The 21,468-nt window shown below is 41.4% G+C and overlaps 1 protein-coding gene across 1 annotated transcript in view; it reads left to right on the top strand.

Moving 5' to 3' along the window:
* LOC146785743 (neuropeptide FF receptor 1-like) overlaps window positions 1-21,468 on the top strand; it is a 782,045-nt gene that overhangs the window by 702,502 nt on the left and 58,075 nt on the right. The window contains exon 2 of the mRNA XM_085633582.1: window positions 5,912-6,011. Within this exon, the coding sequence (XP_085489708.1) occupies window positions 5,912-6,011 (100 nt within the window). The remainder of the gene's footprint in view (window positions 1-5,911; window positions 6,012-21,468) is intronic.

The following is a 21,468-nucleotide window of genomic DNA, read 5'->3' as shown; positions in this document are numbered from 1 at the left end:
GCTTTTGCTGGGGTCAGGTGTGGTCTGAATGGCTGAGAGGGGGGCGATGCTGTTGGTAGTTATATAAATGTAATAATAGTTGTTTCCTAGACAATCAGATAAAACCAGGTCTACCTGTGATTGGCCACAATGTCATTGAGCTATGCCATTCTAACAATGATTACATGTAAATGTTCCAAACGACAGCCTCAATGTATTTCTATCCCCTGGCCCTGTGTTGTTGTCCTTTGTAAATACTGGCTTCTGATTCCTTAATCGCCTTGTTAGTCCCTCCTTACCACCGCCTTGTATTCATTTGAAACCTCCCATGGTATCTGGCCCTTTTACTTCTGTTGTGACACAGTATGTTTTATTTCATCTGTAAGCCCTAATTTCTTTAATGGATTTTGCCCTACCGCATGCATGACATGCTTTCCTTGCATTCAGCACGCCATGCGCGCTTTCACTATCCAAGCAGCCCGGGACAATGGCGGCCGCTTCTTTGCAATGCCATTGGTCTCGCATTTAGGAGAGTTTGACCTATTGACACTAGCAATGACAAAAGTAAAAAACTCTCGCAAATATGAGATCTATTGCAATGCAAATATTTTTTGTAAAAGTGCCCCATAAGTCGATTTCAGTTTAATGCCGGCCATGCTCCTTTCGTTAGAAGAGCCGCATCTAAAGAAAGGTGCTCGGCTGCTATTAAAGTGAAACTGTGGCATGGGGCACTTTAACAAAAAAAAAAAAATAATTGCCACAAACTAATAATAGTATACACCACAAAGCAGGTGGTAAACCCTCCGAAATAGCACCAGGCAGAGGCACAGTCACTTTCAGCATGTCGGCAGCATCAAGTAGCAGTATAATTGCGGCTGAATAGCAGTAGTGTCATTGCATTCTAATATCCACTGGCCCCACTCCACGCGTTTTCCTTATTTTGCGGACCCGTGTTGAATAGTGCCCTAGCTTCACGGAGCCCTGGTGCCTGCGTACAGCAGTCAAGATCCTGGTGACAATAGCCTATGTGGGAAGGAACGACTAAAAGGATACTTAAGAGATTTAAAATATTACGTAATTTTACTCAACAGATGTCAATGTCCAGCACACATCCAACACGACTCTCCTGAGGGTGGCAGGCTACTCATCCTTACAGATGCCTCTCAGCAGGAAACTTTGTGCAACATGCTACCTCAGTAAGACCAGTCCAAATAAACAAGCAGATTGACAGAGCCACCCTCCCCTCCTATGGTTACTTGTGCCACAGCTCTATTGGGCTGCTGCACCATTCTGGACTCAATAGAAGTAGCTCGAATTTGTATTGTAGAGAGGAAGGAGAGACGGGTGGAGGGATGGGGAACCAGCACGAGGTGTGTCTGGGGTAGGCAAAAGAGTCAGAGACACATGAACAAGATGTATAATACATAGTGATGGGCGTGCAGAGGATGTAGTGTTAAACACAGAGTTGTTGACTTTGGAACTGGGTTTGAGTCCCGCCATCGGCTCAAACATTCTGTGATTCTTGACAACTCACGTAGGGGCATATTATCAAGAAACAGCATTTTTCTGCCGCTAAAGCGGCGATAATAGGCTTGATAATACGCCCTTGAGAATTCCCATAGAAGCCCATGTTCTGGTGTCAACATGGGATTCTATTGGAATTCTCCTCGGCATATTATCAAGCCCATTATCGCCGCTTTAGCTGCAGTTTTCTGCTGCTAAAGCGGCGATAATTTTAATGCTGTGCTTGATAATATGCCCCTTACTTTCCTCGTGCAAAAAAGAATAGTACTGTGAGCAATAGAACTGGTACTCAAAGTCAAGTGCGCCAATGCACGTGTGACAAGTTGCCGCTACATTAATAAAGAAGCAACGAACAGGAGTAACCGATGACGGGCGAAACACTTCTATACAAAAACATGTGGTGGGGCAAAAGAAAAAAAAAAAGCATTTGCAATTCAATAGGTCTCACGTTCACGCAAATTTGAGAAACTGGCATTGTAAATGACAATTTCTTTTTTAATGTTTTGATTTTAAAACATTAAAAAAACGCATTGTCATTTACAACGCCAATATCTTAAACTCTCGCGAATGCGAGACCTAATGCATTCTAAAATCTTGTTTGCCTTCTCGTCTCTACAGAGAGTTGGACTGAAAAAATGTACCTCTCCTAGATTGGGCATATTGCTGCTTAGTGAAAGTGAAAACATGATACTGTTTAAAGGAAAGGTGTGCAGGTTATCAAATAACGTGTCATCTGGGCTTTCAAAGCTAGAAAGACTTTTATGCAATTCATGCTGCTCTTACCTGGAGGCAATGAATTATTCAGCTGCCTCTGATGTAAATAGGTCTTCTCTGGAAATTGACAAGTTCTCCATTTGCTTTGCACAGGCCAGCATTCCAATCTTATTGAATTATCTCACTGATCATGTATTTGACGAGAACTAATCTTTCTATATGTTTTAACTAAAGGGACGTTTCTGTAAATCTCTATTCGAAAAAAAACACGCTTTATAACAGTATTAGAGTGGATTCCTGGAACATACATACAGCAATCTTATCTGAATGCTTCCTTAAATCTAAACTGCTCAGAGGACGATAGATGGTTGGATTGTTCAGTGGATCCTCCATGTCTTCCTGTGTCGCTTATTACTGCCTATTGTTGATGAGGTGGCACTGGATGCAGAATCCCAGGATCACCATTTTACAATTACCCTATGTGGCCACAAGCTTGCAGCCATCCTGTAGTCATTTTCCCAGTGCATCATTACACCAAGGAAATTGCAAGATGCCATGTCTGGAATCAAGGCACCCGCGTGACTTTGGAGGGGGTGCCTTAATGAAGCACACATGCCAGAAAGCTGACAAAATCACTCTTTAGACATCAATTCTGCCTGCCACCCTTCTTCCATCTAACAGCAGAATCTATGCTTTCCTCAAAGCACCTTCTTCAGACAGTTATTCACATTCTTCTTGCATCCCTCCACTTGCTTCACCTTATTAATGACACAGCAATTTTTCACTTACGTTTACACCAGCAGGCTCTGCCTGTTCCTTCCTTTCTTTATACTATAGCTTCTTATTACGTTCAATCAACACAAGTATTCTGTGATTGCTTTGGCGTACCTTTGCAATGTCCCTGGCTAGCTCTTTTGTCTGTCTCTGATTGTTGCACATAGGCTCCAACTATGCGGTCCTATGTATTTAGGTGAAGAAATACCAGAGGGTCTGAAACTGTGATTCAGGATGTTAACCTGCATCTAAATCTGGGGGTTGTAATTTATTTACTACTGAATGAGGAATAACACAGAAACCTGGGAATACCAGCTTCAAGACGGGTGTAGAATGATAGAATGTATTTGTAACAAAATATAGCATAGGAACATAGGGTCTGAGTCCCAAAGGTAAACTTAGACCTGATGTCTAAGTATAGACCTGAAGTCTAAGGGCCAATTCCTAAAGGTAAACTTAGACTTCAGGTCTAAGTTTACCCTTGTGAGTTGGGCCCCTAGATCTCAGGTTTAAATTTAGACTTCAAGTCTAAACTTCGATTTCAGGTATACGTTTACCTTTGTGAATTGGGCCCTTGGACTTCAGGTCTAAACTTGGAGTTCAGGTGCACCTTTAGCTTTGTGAATTGGGCCCATAGTTGTCAAACCTGAAGTGACGTAGAATTGTGACCCCACTTTCAATGGAACACAACTGACTGCAAGAAAAGAGAAGATGGAATTAATTGTAGTGGGAGACGCCTAAGGGATGGAGTTTCTATAGGTTCCAGCTCCCAGTTCAAATTCGCTCTGCATTGATCTGTTACTGCAGAGTTATCTGCTCTATATGAATAAGACATTTGCTATCTGTATTCTTGGGGGTTGCTTATTACATGCTGAAAGCAGTCATTGCTTCATCTTTGAACTGGTACAAGCAAAGGTCAGATAGGTAGCATCGAAAGAATTAACATTCTTTTAGTGCAATTTCTTAACTGTAAGTGAACATTAAAGAAAAACATGTTTCTGTTCGGAGCCTAAAATGCCTTTAAACTGTCTTGCTGACTCAACTGTTCTCGTGATATACTATGCAATCATGGCCTGTGTTGTAATCACGCCCAGACCTCATTAATGAAACTGTGCTTCACAGAATGTCTCATTGGAAATGGTTTATGTCAGAGAAAAAACACACTGTCTGCACTTGTCTTCTATCAGTGCGAGCTTAAATTTCCAAACAGTTCATGGTTCACAGGGTGTCTAGCATGCCACCATGAATTTGTGGTTTTAGGAGTATTTATTTTAGTGTTTTTTTCCCCTTTTGATGCCCTACAGGAAGAAGAGGCCCTACCTATGGAGAACGTGATTGGCTTCCATTTTTAAATGTCCTGCGCTGTAGGACAGACATGTGTGCTAGTATGTGATTTACTTAAAGCAATAATCTCCTCAGGCCTAATAGTTTTCTATTATGTTTATGGCTGGAGAAGAACCAGGCCAGGGTCAGCTCAGCTGCTCTAGTCGTCCTCCATCCATAAACATAATACAAGAATATCCTGTCTGCCTTGAGAAGACATGTTTTACAAGCATAAGAATCTTTCTATTACCTCGATGACTTAATTGTCTTCTAATATGTACTTGATAGGGGAAGAACTGGGACAGCTTCAGCCGTCCTGGGTCTCCCCCTCATAGACATAAGAGAGATATAATGATGTCTAAAGATGAAGGGTCCCTTTCTAGATATAATAATCATCTATGAAAGAGAATTGGAAGGGAGGATGTTGCACTGTCCTTCACTGCAATGAAGCATGCCCTGATACCAGACGCGGGCACAGAGTCAAAGAAGCTGTCAGGAGGTGCACTAACAGTGCATGGGTGGTGCACTATCAGTCCGCCCCCCGATGGCAGCCCTCTGGAGGCGGGACGCGTCCCATGGACCCCCCCAGACATTCCCTTGCAGGTGGGTGCAGTCACTCTCTGTGCGCCTGCCTTCGAGGGGTTCAAAGTGCAGGCAGGTTGCCACCTGCAGTGTGAAACATGGCACAGCTTCAAAACAGCCAGTCGGTTTTTCACCTAAATACACTGCCCTCAGGGGAAGTGCATTCACTATAATACCGAGCATTTTCCTGATTAGCGCTGGGCGCATCTTTTGAAAGGTGCACCGAGCGCTAACCAGGAAAATGCTCAGCATACATAATAGGGCCTAAAGTCCACTTCTGCAGGATTTCCTCTTTCTATAGGAAATAAAGGGCCCAAATCTGCAGTCATTTAACACAGGACTGAAAAAAGTGGTAGTTGGGTGGTAGGGCTTTTTCTCTCGCCCATCGCGCAATATGACCCTATTGGTTTTGTAACACCGTAAGACCCCAGTGATGTGATAATTAGGGTAATTTAGTGATTAAGGTTTTTCAACTTTGCAGAGGTTTAGAAAAAAAATATTTTGGGAGCATATATCTTTGCAAAAAATATTTTTAAGAGAGTTTTCCAAATTTCTGATTTGTTTTTGCTGATTATCTTCTCCAGCACACCTACCTTTAGTGGAAGTTTTGTCCAGCCATGTGTGTTTTTTTTCACAAGCTTACAGATGTAGTCAAAGTCATGCAAAAAATGAACAATTTGTGGCAGAGACTAGTTTGCAACTTTCACAATCTTCCTGTTAACATTATGCTGACAATCTCAATGCCTCCAGCTTTATTTGAAGATTGTGATAAACATCTCTATGCATAAAAAAGACCCAAAGACACATAACTTGAACTAAAAGTAAGACCAACAATTGAGGTAGTACGTGTACACTTTGATCAAAAAACATGTAAGGATCTTGCACTGTCCAAAAGTGTACCAATTTGGTGATTTACTAGGTGAGCCTTTAATACATGAAGAATGTTAGATAGTTTCAAGTTCAAACCCCCTTGTTGGTCTGTTCTAATCATTTGTTTTCTCCATTATTTTACCAGGTTGGCCCTTCAGCAATGCAGTGTGTAAAATGAGTGGACTTGTGCAAGGGATGTCGGTGTCTGCCTCTGTTTTCACGCTGGTTGCAATTGCTGTAGACAGGTACGAAGGGGGGGGGGGTTAGTGTGTGTCTGTTTAAAAACACTATTAAACTGTTTATATCCAACCCTGATCACGCAGAATTGGGTGAAATGCAATGTGTTAATGCACGAGAGTGCACCTTAGGTCCCAATGGGCAGGATCCATGCCTGGTTTTCAGAGTAACCATTGTTTGTAGAGATAATTTCCAGTTAGATTCATTATAGGTACATTTATCCCATGTGAATATCCTGAAAATCTGGCATGGATCGTCCGATCATGAACCACTGTTAATCACCCTTATTTCACAGTAATGCATTGTAATGAGTCTTCCTCATTTCTGCTAATCTGGAAGCAAGGTAATGTTTCTGAGTCTGGGTTAAATACCTTTGACCCAAATGAGCCTCTCAGGTAAACATGTCCCCGAACTGCGAAGCACGTGATTCAATGATACAGACGTTTTTTAAGGGGACATGTCAATGCCCTTTGCAGTTGTACCACATTATGGGAACTTGGATCAAGATTAACAACACCTCAGGATACATCCTGGTTTTACAGTTTAGACAACAAACACATTTTAGAGCAATCAGCTTCCCACTTTCCAAGCTATCTCTTCACCAAGCCTCCAAGTCCTACATCCTGCATGATCCCAACCATTTAATCCCATTCATCTTTACTTTAAGCACATAAATATCTCCACAGGCCTAAAATATACGTCATTTCCATTTAGTTTGTAACTCATGTCGTGTTCTAGCGCCGCCATTCTGAGCCATGCAGGAATGCTCATCAGTCCTCTGTAATGTTTGGAGCACCCCTTCATTGAATCAAATGCTACTGACACATTGGCATCTGCTTTAGGCCTTAACCTCTTCAGTGCCCATGATGAGATAGTCTCGTCATGGAGCACGGTCGCGCTGTGCCCATGACGAGACTATCTCGTCATGAACCCCACCCACTAATACAACGCCCGGCACAGGAGGGGGAAAGGGCGTGGCACAGAAGGGGTTAAGGGCTATTAGGTCTGGGCAATAAACAATCACAACTGCACCTGCATTCATCCATCGACTATGAATCAGTAAAAATACCAATCAATATCTATCATCAGGGTCTAGTTGAAACAGCAGTGTACAATTATGCACTCATTTTCCATTGTACTCAAATAAGACATTTTTTGTATAAACACATTATCAACATCACTAAGCAATATTCAATGTCATGTATACTAAGACCCTGTAAAATCTTAATTTCACTTAATGTTTCATTACCAAATACCATTTAAGAAAACCAACACCATCTCTTTTAGAGCGTCCACCACTTACCAAGACCGTGATCCCTCAGATCAACATTACTTTTTAAGAAACAACTTTTCTTTTTTTTAAAGATCTCAGCTAACTGGTCTTCGTATTCCAATGACACCAGTATTTATAATACTTTTTTTCAATTCGCTAGAGATGGTTGGGACCATAGTCTCTTTACTTATGGGAGTTTCTTTTAAATGTCTTTCACTGTCCCACTGATTACATAGTTGTTTCTTGTCACTCTTTAGATATTGTAATTTATGGGTTTCAGTCTGACTATGGAGTGCATTACTATTCAATGAGGTATTCCTCAGGAACTCTTCTACTTCCACTTTGTGTAAAGTAATTAAAATACAGTGTTAACAGTCCTCTTCCTGCATTTGACACTTCCTAGACTGTAGTTCAGACAATGACATTCTATCACAAAGCGACCTCTCCAATATCCTGGTTTTCCACAGGATTTTCCTAGAGTACAACACTCATGCATTCCAACAATTTTCTAGTGTTCATTTCTTAATTTTTCTTTTGTTCCACTTAGCTTTTGGCCTGTCAGGATATTGGTGTAATAGGTGGAGTTCTCTTGCTCTCTTTTCTAAACTTCTCTTAAGTCAATCTGCCGGCCCCCAAATTTCGTCCGTTCAATGCACTCTGCATAACATAGGATTAAATATTCTGCTGCTTGAAATGATTGATCATAACACATAATGATTAATGTTTTGATTCATTCATGGTCGACTAGGGGATTCATATGCAGGTTTAATGACTGAAGCATTGGCACAATTTACTGGATACAAATATTGATCCAGAATAACCAAACAACAGAAAGATGACTGAATTGGTGTTTGGGCATGGTATCATAGCCAACATCCTCCAAATGTGATAATATGATGTTATCTTGTATACAAATGCATTGTAAATGTATCTCTACTTTAGGTTTGATGATTGCTTTGTACTGAAGACAGCAATCTATATGGCAGATGTCAAACCTTTTGCAGGTTGTTGGGAAGAGGCACAATTGGTGAAGACCATTTTTTATTAGATTTATCAGAAAAAAGAAATGCTTGTTTGCTTGTCTCAATAACAAATTCAGAAGCTCTTATATTGACTAATGGGCGAGTACTTGACATTATTATGTTTGAATCGTATCATAGTGTTGGCCTGCAATTACCTAAATTTGGGAATTTTCCTGAACCGGTGACAGGTCATGTTTAGCATTTAAAGATAGACCAACAAATCTGTAACGTCATTACAAGTTAGTGACTAAGCTAAAAAGATTTGGTAATTATGGAAACAGGAATAAGGAAAATAAAGAAATTAGGTGGAGAAGGAATGGATTAGAACAGAGAGAATAGGACAGCAGGAAGTGGTGATCGACTTATATACTAACAATAAAACAGATTCTTCAATAATAGTGAATTTCAGGTCTATTCCTCACATTTTCCTGCCATCCATTCAGACACTGAGTTTTGGAAACTCACAATTCTTTGCTTTTACTGAGAAGTGTTTGTTTTTGTATTAAGCTCAGGGAGGCCGATGATCCACCCATGGTGTGGAGGAGATGTTGGTATGCCTCAGCAATATCAGATCTATTCTTGACAAGTGGAGAGCATGCGGCCTAATGGCTTGAGCAGTCGACCACGAAGCTGGGAAACCAGGCTCGAGTCTTGGTAGAGATGCTCAACATTCTGTGATTCTTGGGCAATCTCCTAGGGCCATATGTAGGTAGCCTCACATTTACCGATTCATAAATACCGAATTTTACCGATTCGGTATTTATGAATCGGTAAATGTGATGTAGGTAATGATTCGGTAAAGTTTACCGAATCGGAAAAATTCGGTAATTATGAATCGGTATTTACCGATTCGGTAATGAGGCATACCTTCCCATTGATTCCTATGGGCCTGGAGGCCCATAGGAATCAATGGGAAGGTATGCCTCATTACCGATTCGGTAAATACCGATTCGGTAATGGGGGAGCATATACAAGGGTGGCAGGGTGTCACATTGACACCCTGTTGCACCCCTGAATCTTGCATGTGTGCACATGTGGCGCACATACATGCCCTAAGGGCATGTATGTCTGCCACATGGCACTCTTAAATCTGCAAAATATTGTTTTTTGCAAGGTATTCGTTATTTATCACCAACCTGTATTTGGTGGTAAATAACGAATTCTTAATACTAATTTTCACTCTTTAGAGTGCTCCCTACATTGCATTTCTGGATTCGGTATTTACCAAATCGGTATTTTACCGATTTCTTAATTTCCGATTCGGTAAATACAGAATCCAGAAAATCAGCCCCCTACATCGCAAATGCCTAAATACCGGTCGGTAACGGGATATTTACCGAATTTCGGCCGTTACCGACCGGTATTTGGCTTCCTACATGAGGCCCTTAATCTCTCCGTGACTAACAAAAGGAATGTGTCCGTCTGCAACGCAACTGGTGTTCATGTAAAGTGCTCTGATACCTTTGGGTCGAGTTTGCGCTATATAAAACAAAAACAAAAGTGTAGTTACACCCCTTCTTCCTTACTTATTGAGTAGTAAACCTATTACTTGAGGCATCTCCCATGGATCAGCAATATGCCTGACCTTTTTAAAAGCCTGTTGCTACCTCCTTTAGTGGGTCTGATCTCATCCTTTGTACTATCATTCCAAGCCTATGCAGGCAGCTTCCAGTGATTAATGCGATTAACTGTTGATATAGCACAATGTCAGTCGACTTTCACATATTTCCTAAAGGCAGTAGCAGCCTGAATGGATGCTATTTTCCTATACTTAAATTCTAAGTAAAATAGAGATCCTAGTGTTTGGTAAAGCTGTGACCGGCTGGTAATATTCTTAGTAATCCTCAGACCCCCTTCCCCACCAGTTCTTGCCAACAATCCCCATAACTTGGGAGTCATTTTCAATATCAGCCTCAGCCTCGAGGACCACCTTAATAAGCATATCTCCTCTTGTTTTCTCTTGTTGAAAGTGCTACCAAAGATACTATCAATGGTCCCGCCTTCTTATAGCCAAACTTTAACTCAGTATTTCAATATGTCCAGACTGGGTTATTGAAGTTATTTCCTTTTTAGGGGTGGCAGTCAATTTAGTTCAAAGACTCTGGGTTATGCAAAACCTTGATTTTAGGCTCATTTTGTGCTGAAGCAAAAGAGTACATGCCTTTCCCTATCATACCTATCTTTCAGTACTACATTGAGAGTGTATTGTTTTCAAAGTACTCAAAGGCACATCATGCTTCTCACAAAAGAGCCATACGTTCAGTCGGAGGTTTGCCTTTCAAACCCTACTGTCACGCAAAGGACCTTAGGTCTTTTTCTGATCTTTATTCCATGCTTTCATGAATCGAGAACTAGTGGGCATAATCTTTTCATTACTTGCTCCAAGGCAAGAATCGTAGTTCCATTTGACATCAGTTTTACCGAAGAGCCTCTAAGTTTTTAGTAATAGCATTAGAGTAGTGCTTTCCAAACATTTTAGGATCATGACCCACTTTTTAAAACGACAAACACTTGCGAGCAATCTGGCGTCAATGGACATGAGGCTGGTGAGTTACTTAATGTAACTAAAACATCATGCTATAGTGCATTGTCATTTACAGACGCCACACTTTTCATTGAAATGACCTGCAAATTTGCACAGTTTGCCTCTAAAACATAATTACACACAGATGATCATTTGTGGAAATCAGGTTTCAGCAACTATTTATTATTTGTGCATCACCAAGTGAAGTATCTTGATTTGTTCTGATCCTATTCAAATCTTTGTTTCCATCACACTTCAGACATACAAAAAAAATTGATCCATTTTCGCTTTCGTATCTGCTGAATGTGTATTATTCATTTTCAGGTATTTACATCTTGTTGTGTTATACAGAACAATGACGGGCTACAGCCTTCCATTCACACTCCATGTACCCCAACAAGATTGTCACATAATTCACTTTACTTTTCTTTCTAGGACTTCAAAGTGATGGGAGTTTGTAAACACAGACCCCTTGTTAAAAAATAAACAGCAATTTGTCAGAAGACATGACCTGACATTTGAGCTCTATTTTCAAAGTGCAGCACATGTGACAAGATAAATACAGAATTTAAGGCATCGGAAATGTATTGCTTTGACATTCTTGCTCAGGGCCCACCTGTGGATCATGACCCACAGTGTGGGAAACACGGCTTTAAACCTTTCTATTTTTCTGGCACACTGCTTTAATTTTGTTCCTTCAAAGCTTAATACCTCTCTGTTCTCTTCTGCCACACTGATTTAATACCATTTACTTGTTTCTACCATAAACTTATGGTTTAGCAATAAAACACTATACACCAGGGCAGCAGTTGTGAGAGAATAAGTAAAACATAACAGATATTTGCTGTTGATTATGGGGAAAGTCCTGCAATATTAAAAGGTTTGCCAAATCTCACTGTTTCTCCGCGTTTAACTTGCTCTAGAGTGTGTATGTATAGGCATCCTTTTTTTATTGAGTGGATTGCAACAAAAAGGCAAAACATCTCAATTGCATAATACGCTTACATCAATGAAACAATCAATTCCTGCATACATAAGTAAAGCAATAGTGCGATGGCAATAAAGTACTAAAAGCGCAAAAAGAGATATCAAGAAAGACTAAGCAGCTTATGTCCAATCTGATGATCAGTTCATAGTTACTTTAATAAAGTGCTAGTGCTAGTGCAATCGGACTAAGATACTAACCTTGCAGGATCGAGAATAGAATACATTAAAAATAGTGCCAATACAATATCAATAAAGTGCTGAAATTAAAAAACCCGGAATATCAATAACATAAGAAGCGCCACAGCATATTACAAATAAAACCATTGATTCATGGATACATCAATAAAGTGATAATGCTTTAGAAAGGAAGTGCTATCAGTACAAAATCAGGTAATCTATCAATAGCAGCAACTTATTTATAACCTGAAATAAAGTGCATCTAATCAAATAACACTTAATTAATAAACTAATTTCATAACACTTTCAGGGTATAAGTGACTATAAACATTTTAAAATGCATTAGTGGAAAAAACCCTGACCAAATCGCTACAAATCTTCTAAGAGACCCTATCCGCTTGGCATATGCTTCCTCCCAAATATATGACTTAACCATCTTTTCTTGCTATTGCTGAATCAATGGTAGCTTCCAATTTTGTAGAATTAGAGACCTGGCCACTGCAATAGCTATTGAACAAAAATATTGTTGGTATTTAGACAGATGTTGGACCTCTATTGAACACCCAAAAAGAGCTAATTTAATAGTAGGAATAATGTGGACTGATAAAGCTAAACATTGATTAATCCCTGAAAAAACATCAGACCAGAATTGATGTAGACCGGGGCAGTAAAATTATATATGGTTCCAAGATCCTATCTCTGGGTCCCCACATGTAAAACAAAACTCAGAGGAGGCCAGAGAAAATGTATTCAGCCTTTTAGGTGTATAATAAGTTTGCCATCTTGACAAATAGGCCATTCTTTTATAGTTGGCCGCTCTAAGCGCTTTATAGCCTATTTCGCATAAATACTGCCATTCCTTTTTGCTGACATTACAGCCAGTTTCTTTCAATAGTTTAGGCAAAAAGTTATCGAGGACTTTCTGCTGACCCGGCTCTATTAGGCAAAAATACCATTTGCTCACTCCACATAGGCCCTGGCTAGATAGTTGATTTAACATATTTAAAGCTTTGTTATTAGTCACAACATAATTTGTTTTTAAGAAGCTCAAAATGTGATTAAAACTAAATGCCAAAGCTGGAAACCTAGGGCCCAGCTGCTGGGACAACATCTCGCTTGTAATCAAATTAGATGTACTAAAAAAGTCACCCAAATATTCAAAACCCTCCTCCTGCCATAATTGCAAAGACACACGACATCCTACAACCTTCCACTCATGCTCCATGTACCCCTACAAGATTGTCACATAATTCACTTTACTTTTCTTTCTCTGACTTCAAAGTGATAAGAGTTTGTAAACACGGACTCCTTGTTAAAGAAATAAACAGCAATTTGTCAGAAGACATAGCCTGACATTTGAGCTCTATCTTCAAAGTGCAGCATATGTGACAAGATAAATACAGAATTTAAGGCATCTGAAATGTATTGCTTTGACTTTCTTGCTCAGGGCTCGCCTGTGGGTCACGACCCACAGTCTGGGAAACACTGCTTTAGACCTTTTTATTTTTCTGGCACCCTGCTTTAATTTTGTTCCTTCAAAGCTTAAGACCTCTCTGTTCTCTGCTGCCACACTGATTTAATACCATTTACTTGTTTCTACCATGAGCTTATGGTTTAGCTATAAAACACTATACACCAGGGAAGCAGTTGTGATAGAGTAAGTAAAAAATAACAGTTATTTGCTGTTGATTATAGGGAATGTAATGCAATGTTAAAAGGTTTGCAATACCTTACTGTTTCTCAGCTTTTAACTTGCACTAGAGTGTGTATGGATACGTATTTGTGATATAACCCTTGCTAATATGCTGCATTCCTCTTTGCAAAGGGATGGTTTGCTTCAATTTAGGGACCTATGGCCTAAGTTCAGACTATGAAAGCATGCAGGGATACCTCTGCACAGTTGGGCCAAGTATAATTAAGCAGAGATCTGCAGGGCATATGGTAGGCATGCTATGTGATAAAATTGATAATAGCTCTGCAAGCCAGTCAAATATAGTACTTACAGCACAACTTTAACCTGTTTAGCAGAATATAAGAAGGAAAGAGTAGGAGAATAGGTGACAAATAAATGAGGCAGATGCTAATAACACAGCTCATGTATTACTGGTCAGAAGATTTTTCCAGTGGGAGGAAAGGTACAAAAGGTGTATGTGTCAGAAGAGGATAAAGTCCATGGTACAAAACAAATTGTATACCAGTAGAAAACAGTTGGGGGCAAATTTACGAAGAGGTCACACAATGCAGTATAGCAAGCAATGTTGCTGCACTGTGTTGCATGAAAGAGAGAACAGTACAGCTCTATATCTACAAAGATATGGCAATTGTAAATAATTGGGTCATTGGTTGAGGGGGTGGGAACCCCACTCGGGCATCAGATGCAAACTGTGTCAATGTGAACTACAAAGGTCACTAACTTAATTTCTGCTTAACTGTCTGGTAGACTGGCACAAAAGCAATCAGGCTTAACTTAGAGGCAATGTATAATGTTTTTATGCAGTACACAAAGAGTAATAACGTGAAAACACAACACAAGAAAAACCTAAAACCAATCCAGAAAAATAAATTAGATTTTATTAAATAAAATTATCCCAAAAAGACAATCGAATCAGTAGAACCGGAGACATGCAATTTTTACTTTTGAGGAAAAAATAGCTCCTAAAAGCACAAAGCCCCACTCGAGATCATCTGGTTGTACTAGACCAGGGAAAAGTCACAACTTCAGGCCAACCTCAATAGAATGCAGGTCAGAGAGAGGGGCCAGGTTGGTCCCCTTGAAGAGTTTCTTTCTTAGTTAGAGATGAATAGCTCTGTTATTCGGTGGCGGGCATACAGCGTTACGAATAGACAGTTGAGGTTCCATTTTGTAATTTGACCCCACATTATATCCTTTTCTGTTGTCTCACAGAGCTAGTCAATGGTCAGCCTTAAATGTCCCCTCCCACTGCAACACTGCATGTTTCTGCCCTCTCTTTCCTGCTCGTCCCATTTTGGCCACAGGAAGTGGATTTCAATATTCAGGACATCCACCTACTTCAGGACCCTTCTGTATGTATTGATTAAACAATGTCTCGCTTAACAGAGAAGCACCATTTCAGTGGTATCAGCTAAATGGCCGTTCACTGTACCTTCTGAAAATAGGCATGCTTTTCTGCTACTATTTCAGTGCTTCAATTCTTGACACTTTTCTAATAATTCCCTGATAATAAGGGGCTTATTTATGAGAGCCCTGCATCGGTTTTGCACCATACATTTTGACACTGCTCCAGATTTAAAAAATCATGTAAACTTGGGGAAGCGCCAAATCTGTACACCTCACGAGGTGAGGCGTGATGAGGAGAAATATGTTTATTTCTCTTCGCTTTTTTCTCGTTCTATGTGTACTGCATTCTGAAGCACACGTCAAAAGACGAAAAAGCCTCTTGTGATTATTTTCGGGCAGGAAGGGGCAGGGTGGAACGGGACTCAACAAAGATGAGGGGAAATTAATTATTTATTTAATTTTCACTCATGTTTTTTTTTTTTTTACTGAGTTTTATATAGCGCGAACTTGACCTGAAGGTATTGGGTATCAGAACACTTTACATAGCACCAGTTGCGTTACATGAGGACACATTTATTTTGTTAGGCACAGGGAGATTAAGGGACAGATTTATGTTAGACTTGCGCCACTTTTACGCCGCCGTTGCGTCACTTTTGTGACGCAGCGGCGTCGTAAACCATGCGCCATGTTGCGCCTTATTTACAACGTGACGCATCTAGGGAGATGCGTCACCTTGTAAAGCCCTGCGCTACATTAAACCTGCGTCAGGTTTAATGTATGCTGGGTGGGCGTTCCATCGGAAAAAGCCTCGGAAAAGTGACGCAGTGAAATCTACTAGATTTCACTCAGTCACTTTTCCGACGCTGCTGCGTCAAAACCTTGCGCCAGCTTGAAGCAGGCGTAAGGCATGACGCTGCATGTTAGGTATGGGCAGCCCCTAAACATTGCTGGAGTTGTGTTGTGCTTGCGACGCAATGCGCCACCCTTACGCATCAGATGCGTCACACATCTGTTTATCCTTGCGCCACGATGCGCTGCATTGTAAATGCGGCGCATCTGTGGTGGCGCAAGGGTAAACTTGCGTGACGCATCTTTCCTGGAGCATCCCTGCTGATTTGCAGGGATGCGCCAGGGAACATAAATCTGCCCCTAAGTGATTTGCCCAGAATCACAGGATGTTCTGCGTCATTGCCGAGACTCGAATCCGGTTCCCCAGATTCAAGGTTGACCGTCCTAGCCGTTAGGCAAACTCCTCTCCCTCGTTGTCTGTTGAGTCCTTCCCCCACCGTTGCCCCTCCTCTCTTACCTCCACGGGCCACTCCTGCTTAGGAAGACATTCTCACCCGTTGCAACTATGAAAAGTAATGTTGGTTAAAAAACCTTTACAAGTAAGTTTTTGAAAAACGAATATTTAAAAAAACAGCTTTTTCCGTGAAACTTAGGCCAATGACAGCATTGTATTGAAATCACACCTATTAGTCAGAAGTGTAAATGTGTTGGTTATAAAAGATGTAGAACAAAAGGATCATTTTTTCACACTCTAGGTGTAATTATGCTTTAATTGAGAGTGTCTCGCTGCATCTTTTAAATGTAGCAAAATTGATTTGTTGGCAACTCATTAACATTTTCATTTGTTCTGTTTTTGAAAAGAAGCTTCTCTCCCACAGGCAGGTGTTTTGCTGTATGTACGAGAATGTTACTCCCCTTTGATTGTGTGTGTGCCAGCTCATTAGCCAAAAATATGAAGATTTCAATTTTTCTGCCTCTATGGTGGTTCATGCTGCAGGAAATGTTGATTATTGTTGAAGGGCAATTCTCACTCAGGACAATTCCTGCCCCTGGTGGGCGACCAGGGTTTATGCTGGGTGAATTCCTGCTGCTGAGGGCATTTTCCACTTTTGTGGGTCCATAATTAACATTGATAATTATATTATTCCAAGTGTCTCATTAGAAAAGAACCATACATGTAACACATAAGTTCACCATAAACTTGAAAGTGTCCAAGGTAATCATCAACATTCGATTTAGACGCCAAGCAATTGAGTTCCCGTTCTGAAGAGGTAGAGGTCAGAATGTAGTTCACATTGGCCATTTTCTGGTAATGCAAACCATACCTTTTCCAATTAATGTCCGATGAGTTTATTCAATTTAAAGTTGACCATTCCAAAACGAAATAATAAGTAGACAATAAAAAATAATTTTGGATTAGCTCTGACTCTACACCTCAGCTTTCTCCTGCATATTTACTCACACTTATAAAAAGTTATGTGAAAAAATGGTACACCGGTATAAAAAATTTCTCATTGTTAATGCAAGACTAAGACTGAATAAACTGTGAGAACTGTTCAAAGTTTCGAGGAATACCACTGCGGCATTTAAGTCTGCCTGCTCAATGCTAAATTAACATATTTAAAATGTCTACAATTTACAGTGTGCAAGCTCAGATAGCAATAAATGGGCTCTGTATGTTTACTGCTCGTCTTAAATTGATTGATTGATTGAGTGATTAATCTCTTTTGACCAAGCACTGGTGAATCCTACAATATGAGATTCTTTTTCAATTTATTACAAATCTTTTATAATTTACCCCCGATTTTACACATCACCGGAAAGTGCTTGCAGCATCTTTAATGTTTAATCTTATTTGAACAAAGCAAATACAAGGAGATGATGGACGAACTGCTGAAACTTTTCAGAAAGTCACCCCCAGCCACAGATCTGGGTTGAATCCATCAACGATCTTTAGCTCACTTCGCCATCACAGTTCAGACCCAGCTATATGCAAATTAGTCTTGACCCTGTGCCTCATGGGAACAATCCAGCCCGAACTGCCAAGCCAGGTCTACCCTGAACCGCAAACAAACATCCAGGGACCGGTGTCGGGGTAACACCCCTCATCAGCCAGGCTAGCTTGAATCCAGTGGCACAGTGAGCAAGGGACCCATGTCTAGGCATACCCTGCCAACTTAGGGTGAACAAAGCAAACACAAGGAGATGATGGACGGAGTGCTGAAACTTTTCAGACACTCACCCTCAGTCATAGATCTGGGTTGAATCCATCATCGTTCTTTACCTCACTTTGCCACCCCAGTTCAGACCCAGCTATATTGAAATCGGTCTTGACCCTGTGCCTCATGGGAAAAAAACGGTTCCAGGATGCTTTTTTCCGGTCCAGGGAGGGCATGGCCTGGCAGTTCGGGCTGGACTCTTCTCAATAGGCACAGGGTCAAGACTGATTTGCATATGGCTGGGTCCAAACTGGGGCGGCGAAGTGAGCTAAAGAACAATGTTGGATTCAACCAAGATCTGTGATTTGGGGTGAGTGTCTGAAAAGTTTCAGCACTCCGTCCATCACCTCCTTGTGTTTGCTTTGTTTGCCCTAAGATGGCAGGGTGTGCCCATTCGTGAGTCCCTTGCTCACTTTGCTACTGGATTCAAGTTAGCCTGGCTGATTGGGGGTGTTACCCTGAAACCGGTCCCAGGATGCTTGTTTCCGCTCCAAGGAAGACCTGGCCTGGCAGTTCGGGCTGGACTGTTCCCATGAGGCACAGGGTCAAGACTGATTTGCATATGGTTGGGTCCATACTGGGGTGGTGAAGTGAGCTAAAGAGCAATGATAGATTCAACCCAGATCTGTGACTGAGGGTGAGTGTCTGAAAAATTTCAGCACTCCGTCCATCATCTCCTTGTGTTTGCTTCATCTTAGTCGTAGGCACCTTTATTTATGACACATTGCTAAGCAAGAGACCAAGCATGTTTATAATCACACTGAAGGAAAGACCATTGCTCAGACAATGGACAAAGAAAAAGTAAAAGACCTCCTCAAGGAATTCAGTTACTTGGAAAAGTCCCTAAAAGCAACTATAACCTGATTGCAAAGTAAAAACATCAAACTGCACATTACTTTTTTCCGTACAGGATGATCGATACACATTATTTTAGTAGTTGTAATTCAAGTTATTATATAAAATGAAAGAAAATGTATGAGTGTGAGAAATTAGGTTTTTGTTTGACTGGGTTGCGAGCCGTGGTCAAGCAACAGCCACAATCCCTTGCAGGGTTAACCACAAGAATTCACTATATTAACTTGTCCTTAGCCCTGGGTCAGTGTCTCCTGGTGAAATTCCTAAGTGGTGGGGCTGAACCGAGCGAAGCCCACTCTACCAAGGCTGGTCCAGGGAGCAGAGGTAAAGGGGGGAGCTGGGTTTGACAAATGGTGCAGCTTATGCCACAATTTACCAAACACACTAAGGCTACATTTTTAAAAGGCAATTTTTAAGGTGTGCTTGATAAATAAGCATTTTTAGAGGTCGGTATTTCTAGTTAGGAGACACCCACTTGGACATGTTGGTTTCGTATTCGGATACAGGATAATTAACACCAATGACATGTACAACAAAATCAAATTTAGGAATGTTTGTAAAGTGGGACCAGATGAATGAAAAATCATCTGCATTGTAGGTGTGGATAAACATACATACATACATACATGGAAGTACAGTCTGACAGTGAGGTCATATGAAAGGCCACATAAGTACATATTACACTCTGAAGGATATGAAACCATATACAACAAGCATACAAGTTTATATTAAAGATGCATTTGGGGTCATGTAGTACAGAAAGAAAAAAAGTCACCATAAGTTCCTGCATAAAACAGTGCTGGAGTCGCTGAAGCCAGCGGTTTCAGAAGTGATAGTTTTCCCAAAAGCCACCTTCACACTACGCCTGCAATCTCAGTGCAGTGCTCAAACATCTCACCACAGAAAGAGAGGTCACTACAAAAAATGTATCACAATTTAGTCAGGGAGACAAGTAACTAGGCCTACACCTACCAGAGCATCATCTGGCATTCTGCTCATAAGTCACTAGTGGGCACTGCTCATTGAAAAGCTTCAGACCCTAATTCTCCATTTCCAACAGCATCAGCATGCCCACACCCACAAACACAAACCCCCAAAACTTGTTCACCCATTGGGACCCTCTTACGGCTCAAGCCACAGTCTCCATCGTGAACTCCGTGAACTGGGGAACACCCACAGGCTCATGTACCCACCACATCTTCAACCTCAGGAGCAAGATGATTGGTGACAAGCTCAAGAAAGTCCTGAATGCCTCCATCACCTATGCCTCCTTCGCTGAGGACTGGAAGCTTGCTGATGTGAGGCCCCTCTTGAATAAACCTTCCTCTGACCCAGCAGAACCGAAGACCTACTGGCCCATCTCCCTGCCCCACTTTCCAGCAAAGGTTCCAAAAGAGGCAATCAAAAAGCACCTCACCGAACACCTGGAACACAACAAACTCCTGGGCCCCTCTAAATCTGGATTCTGAGCCAACCACATCACAGAGACAGTTCTGATTTCAGCCCCAATGACATCAGAGCCATCCTGGACTGAGGCAAAATGGCAACCCTCATCCTCCTGGACCTGTCAGCTGCCTTCGACAACATCTCCCATCACTTCTTGATCAACAGACTCCACTACCTTGGAATCCTGGGAAATGCCCTCAAATGGATCAGCTTATACCTCACTGGCAGAACCCTGAGAATCTGTCTCCCACCATTCACCTCAGAACCCAGGAAGATCATCTGCACAATCCCCCAAAGATCATCCCTTAGCCCCACCCTCTTCAACACATACATGACTGCCCTGGCCAACACCATCAGATCGCATGGACTTAACATCATTTCCTAGACCGATGACACCCAGCTCATCCTTTTGCTGTCAGAAGACCCCTCCACCACCATAGCCACCTTCCACAGATGTATGATGAATGTCAGCGAATGGATGAAGGAACATTGTTTCAAGCTGAACACAGACAAGATGGAAGTATTCATCTTTGGGAACAACACCTCGCGATTGAAAGATGCATGGTGGCCTGCTGAACTCAGCTCATCCCCTGCCCCGACTGACCATGTCCGCAACTTCAGCATCATATTGGACAGCAAGCTATCCATGAAGAAACAGGTAAACACAGTCTCAATGCATGCTTCGTAAGATCTTCAGGTGGTTCCCACTCAACACCAGAAGGACCGTCATGCAGGCCCTCATCACCAGAAGGTTGGACTACAGGAACATACTCTAAATAGGAATCACTATACGCCTCCTGAAGAGACTATACTCAATAGAAAACTTAGTGGCCAGGTTCATCCTTGATCTTCCCAGATGTACCCACAGCACACCTCACCTCAAGAAGCTACACTGGTTCCTGACTCCAGAAGAGATGCCAGTTCCAGATGTTGACCCACGCATACAGAGCCCTGCACAACGAGGGACCAGCATGCATCAAGAAACGCATTACCTTTCACTAACCGACCAGACACCTTTGATCCGCCTCCCTCTTCCTCGCAGATATGCCCCAAATCCACTGATGCGACAGTGGAGGATGTTCCTTCTCACACCTGGTGCCCAAAGCTTGGAACAATGTTCCCCTGCACCTCAG

This window comes from Triturus cristatus, chromosome 11, assembly GCF_964204655.1.
Source record: "Triturus cristatus chromosome 11, aTriCri1.1, whole genome shotgun sequence".
NCBI lineage: Eukaryota > Metazoa > Chordata > Amphibia > Caudata > Salamandridae > Triturus > Triturus cristatus.
Note: the sequence above shows the minus strand (reverse complement) of the source record. Positions and strands in the feature narration are given on the sequence as shown.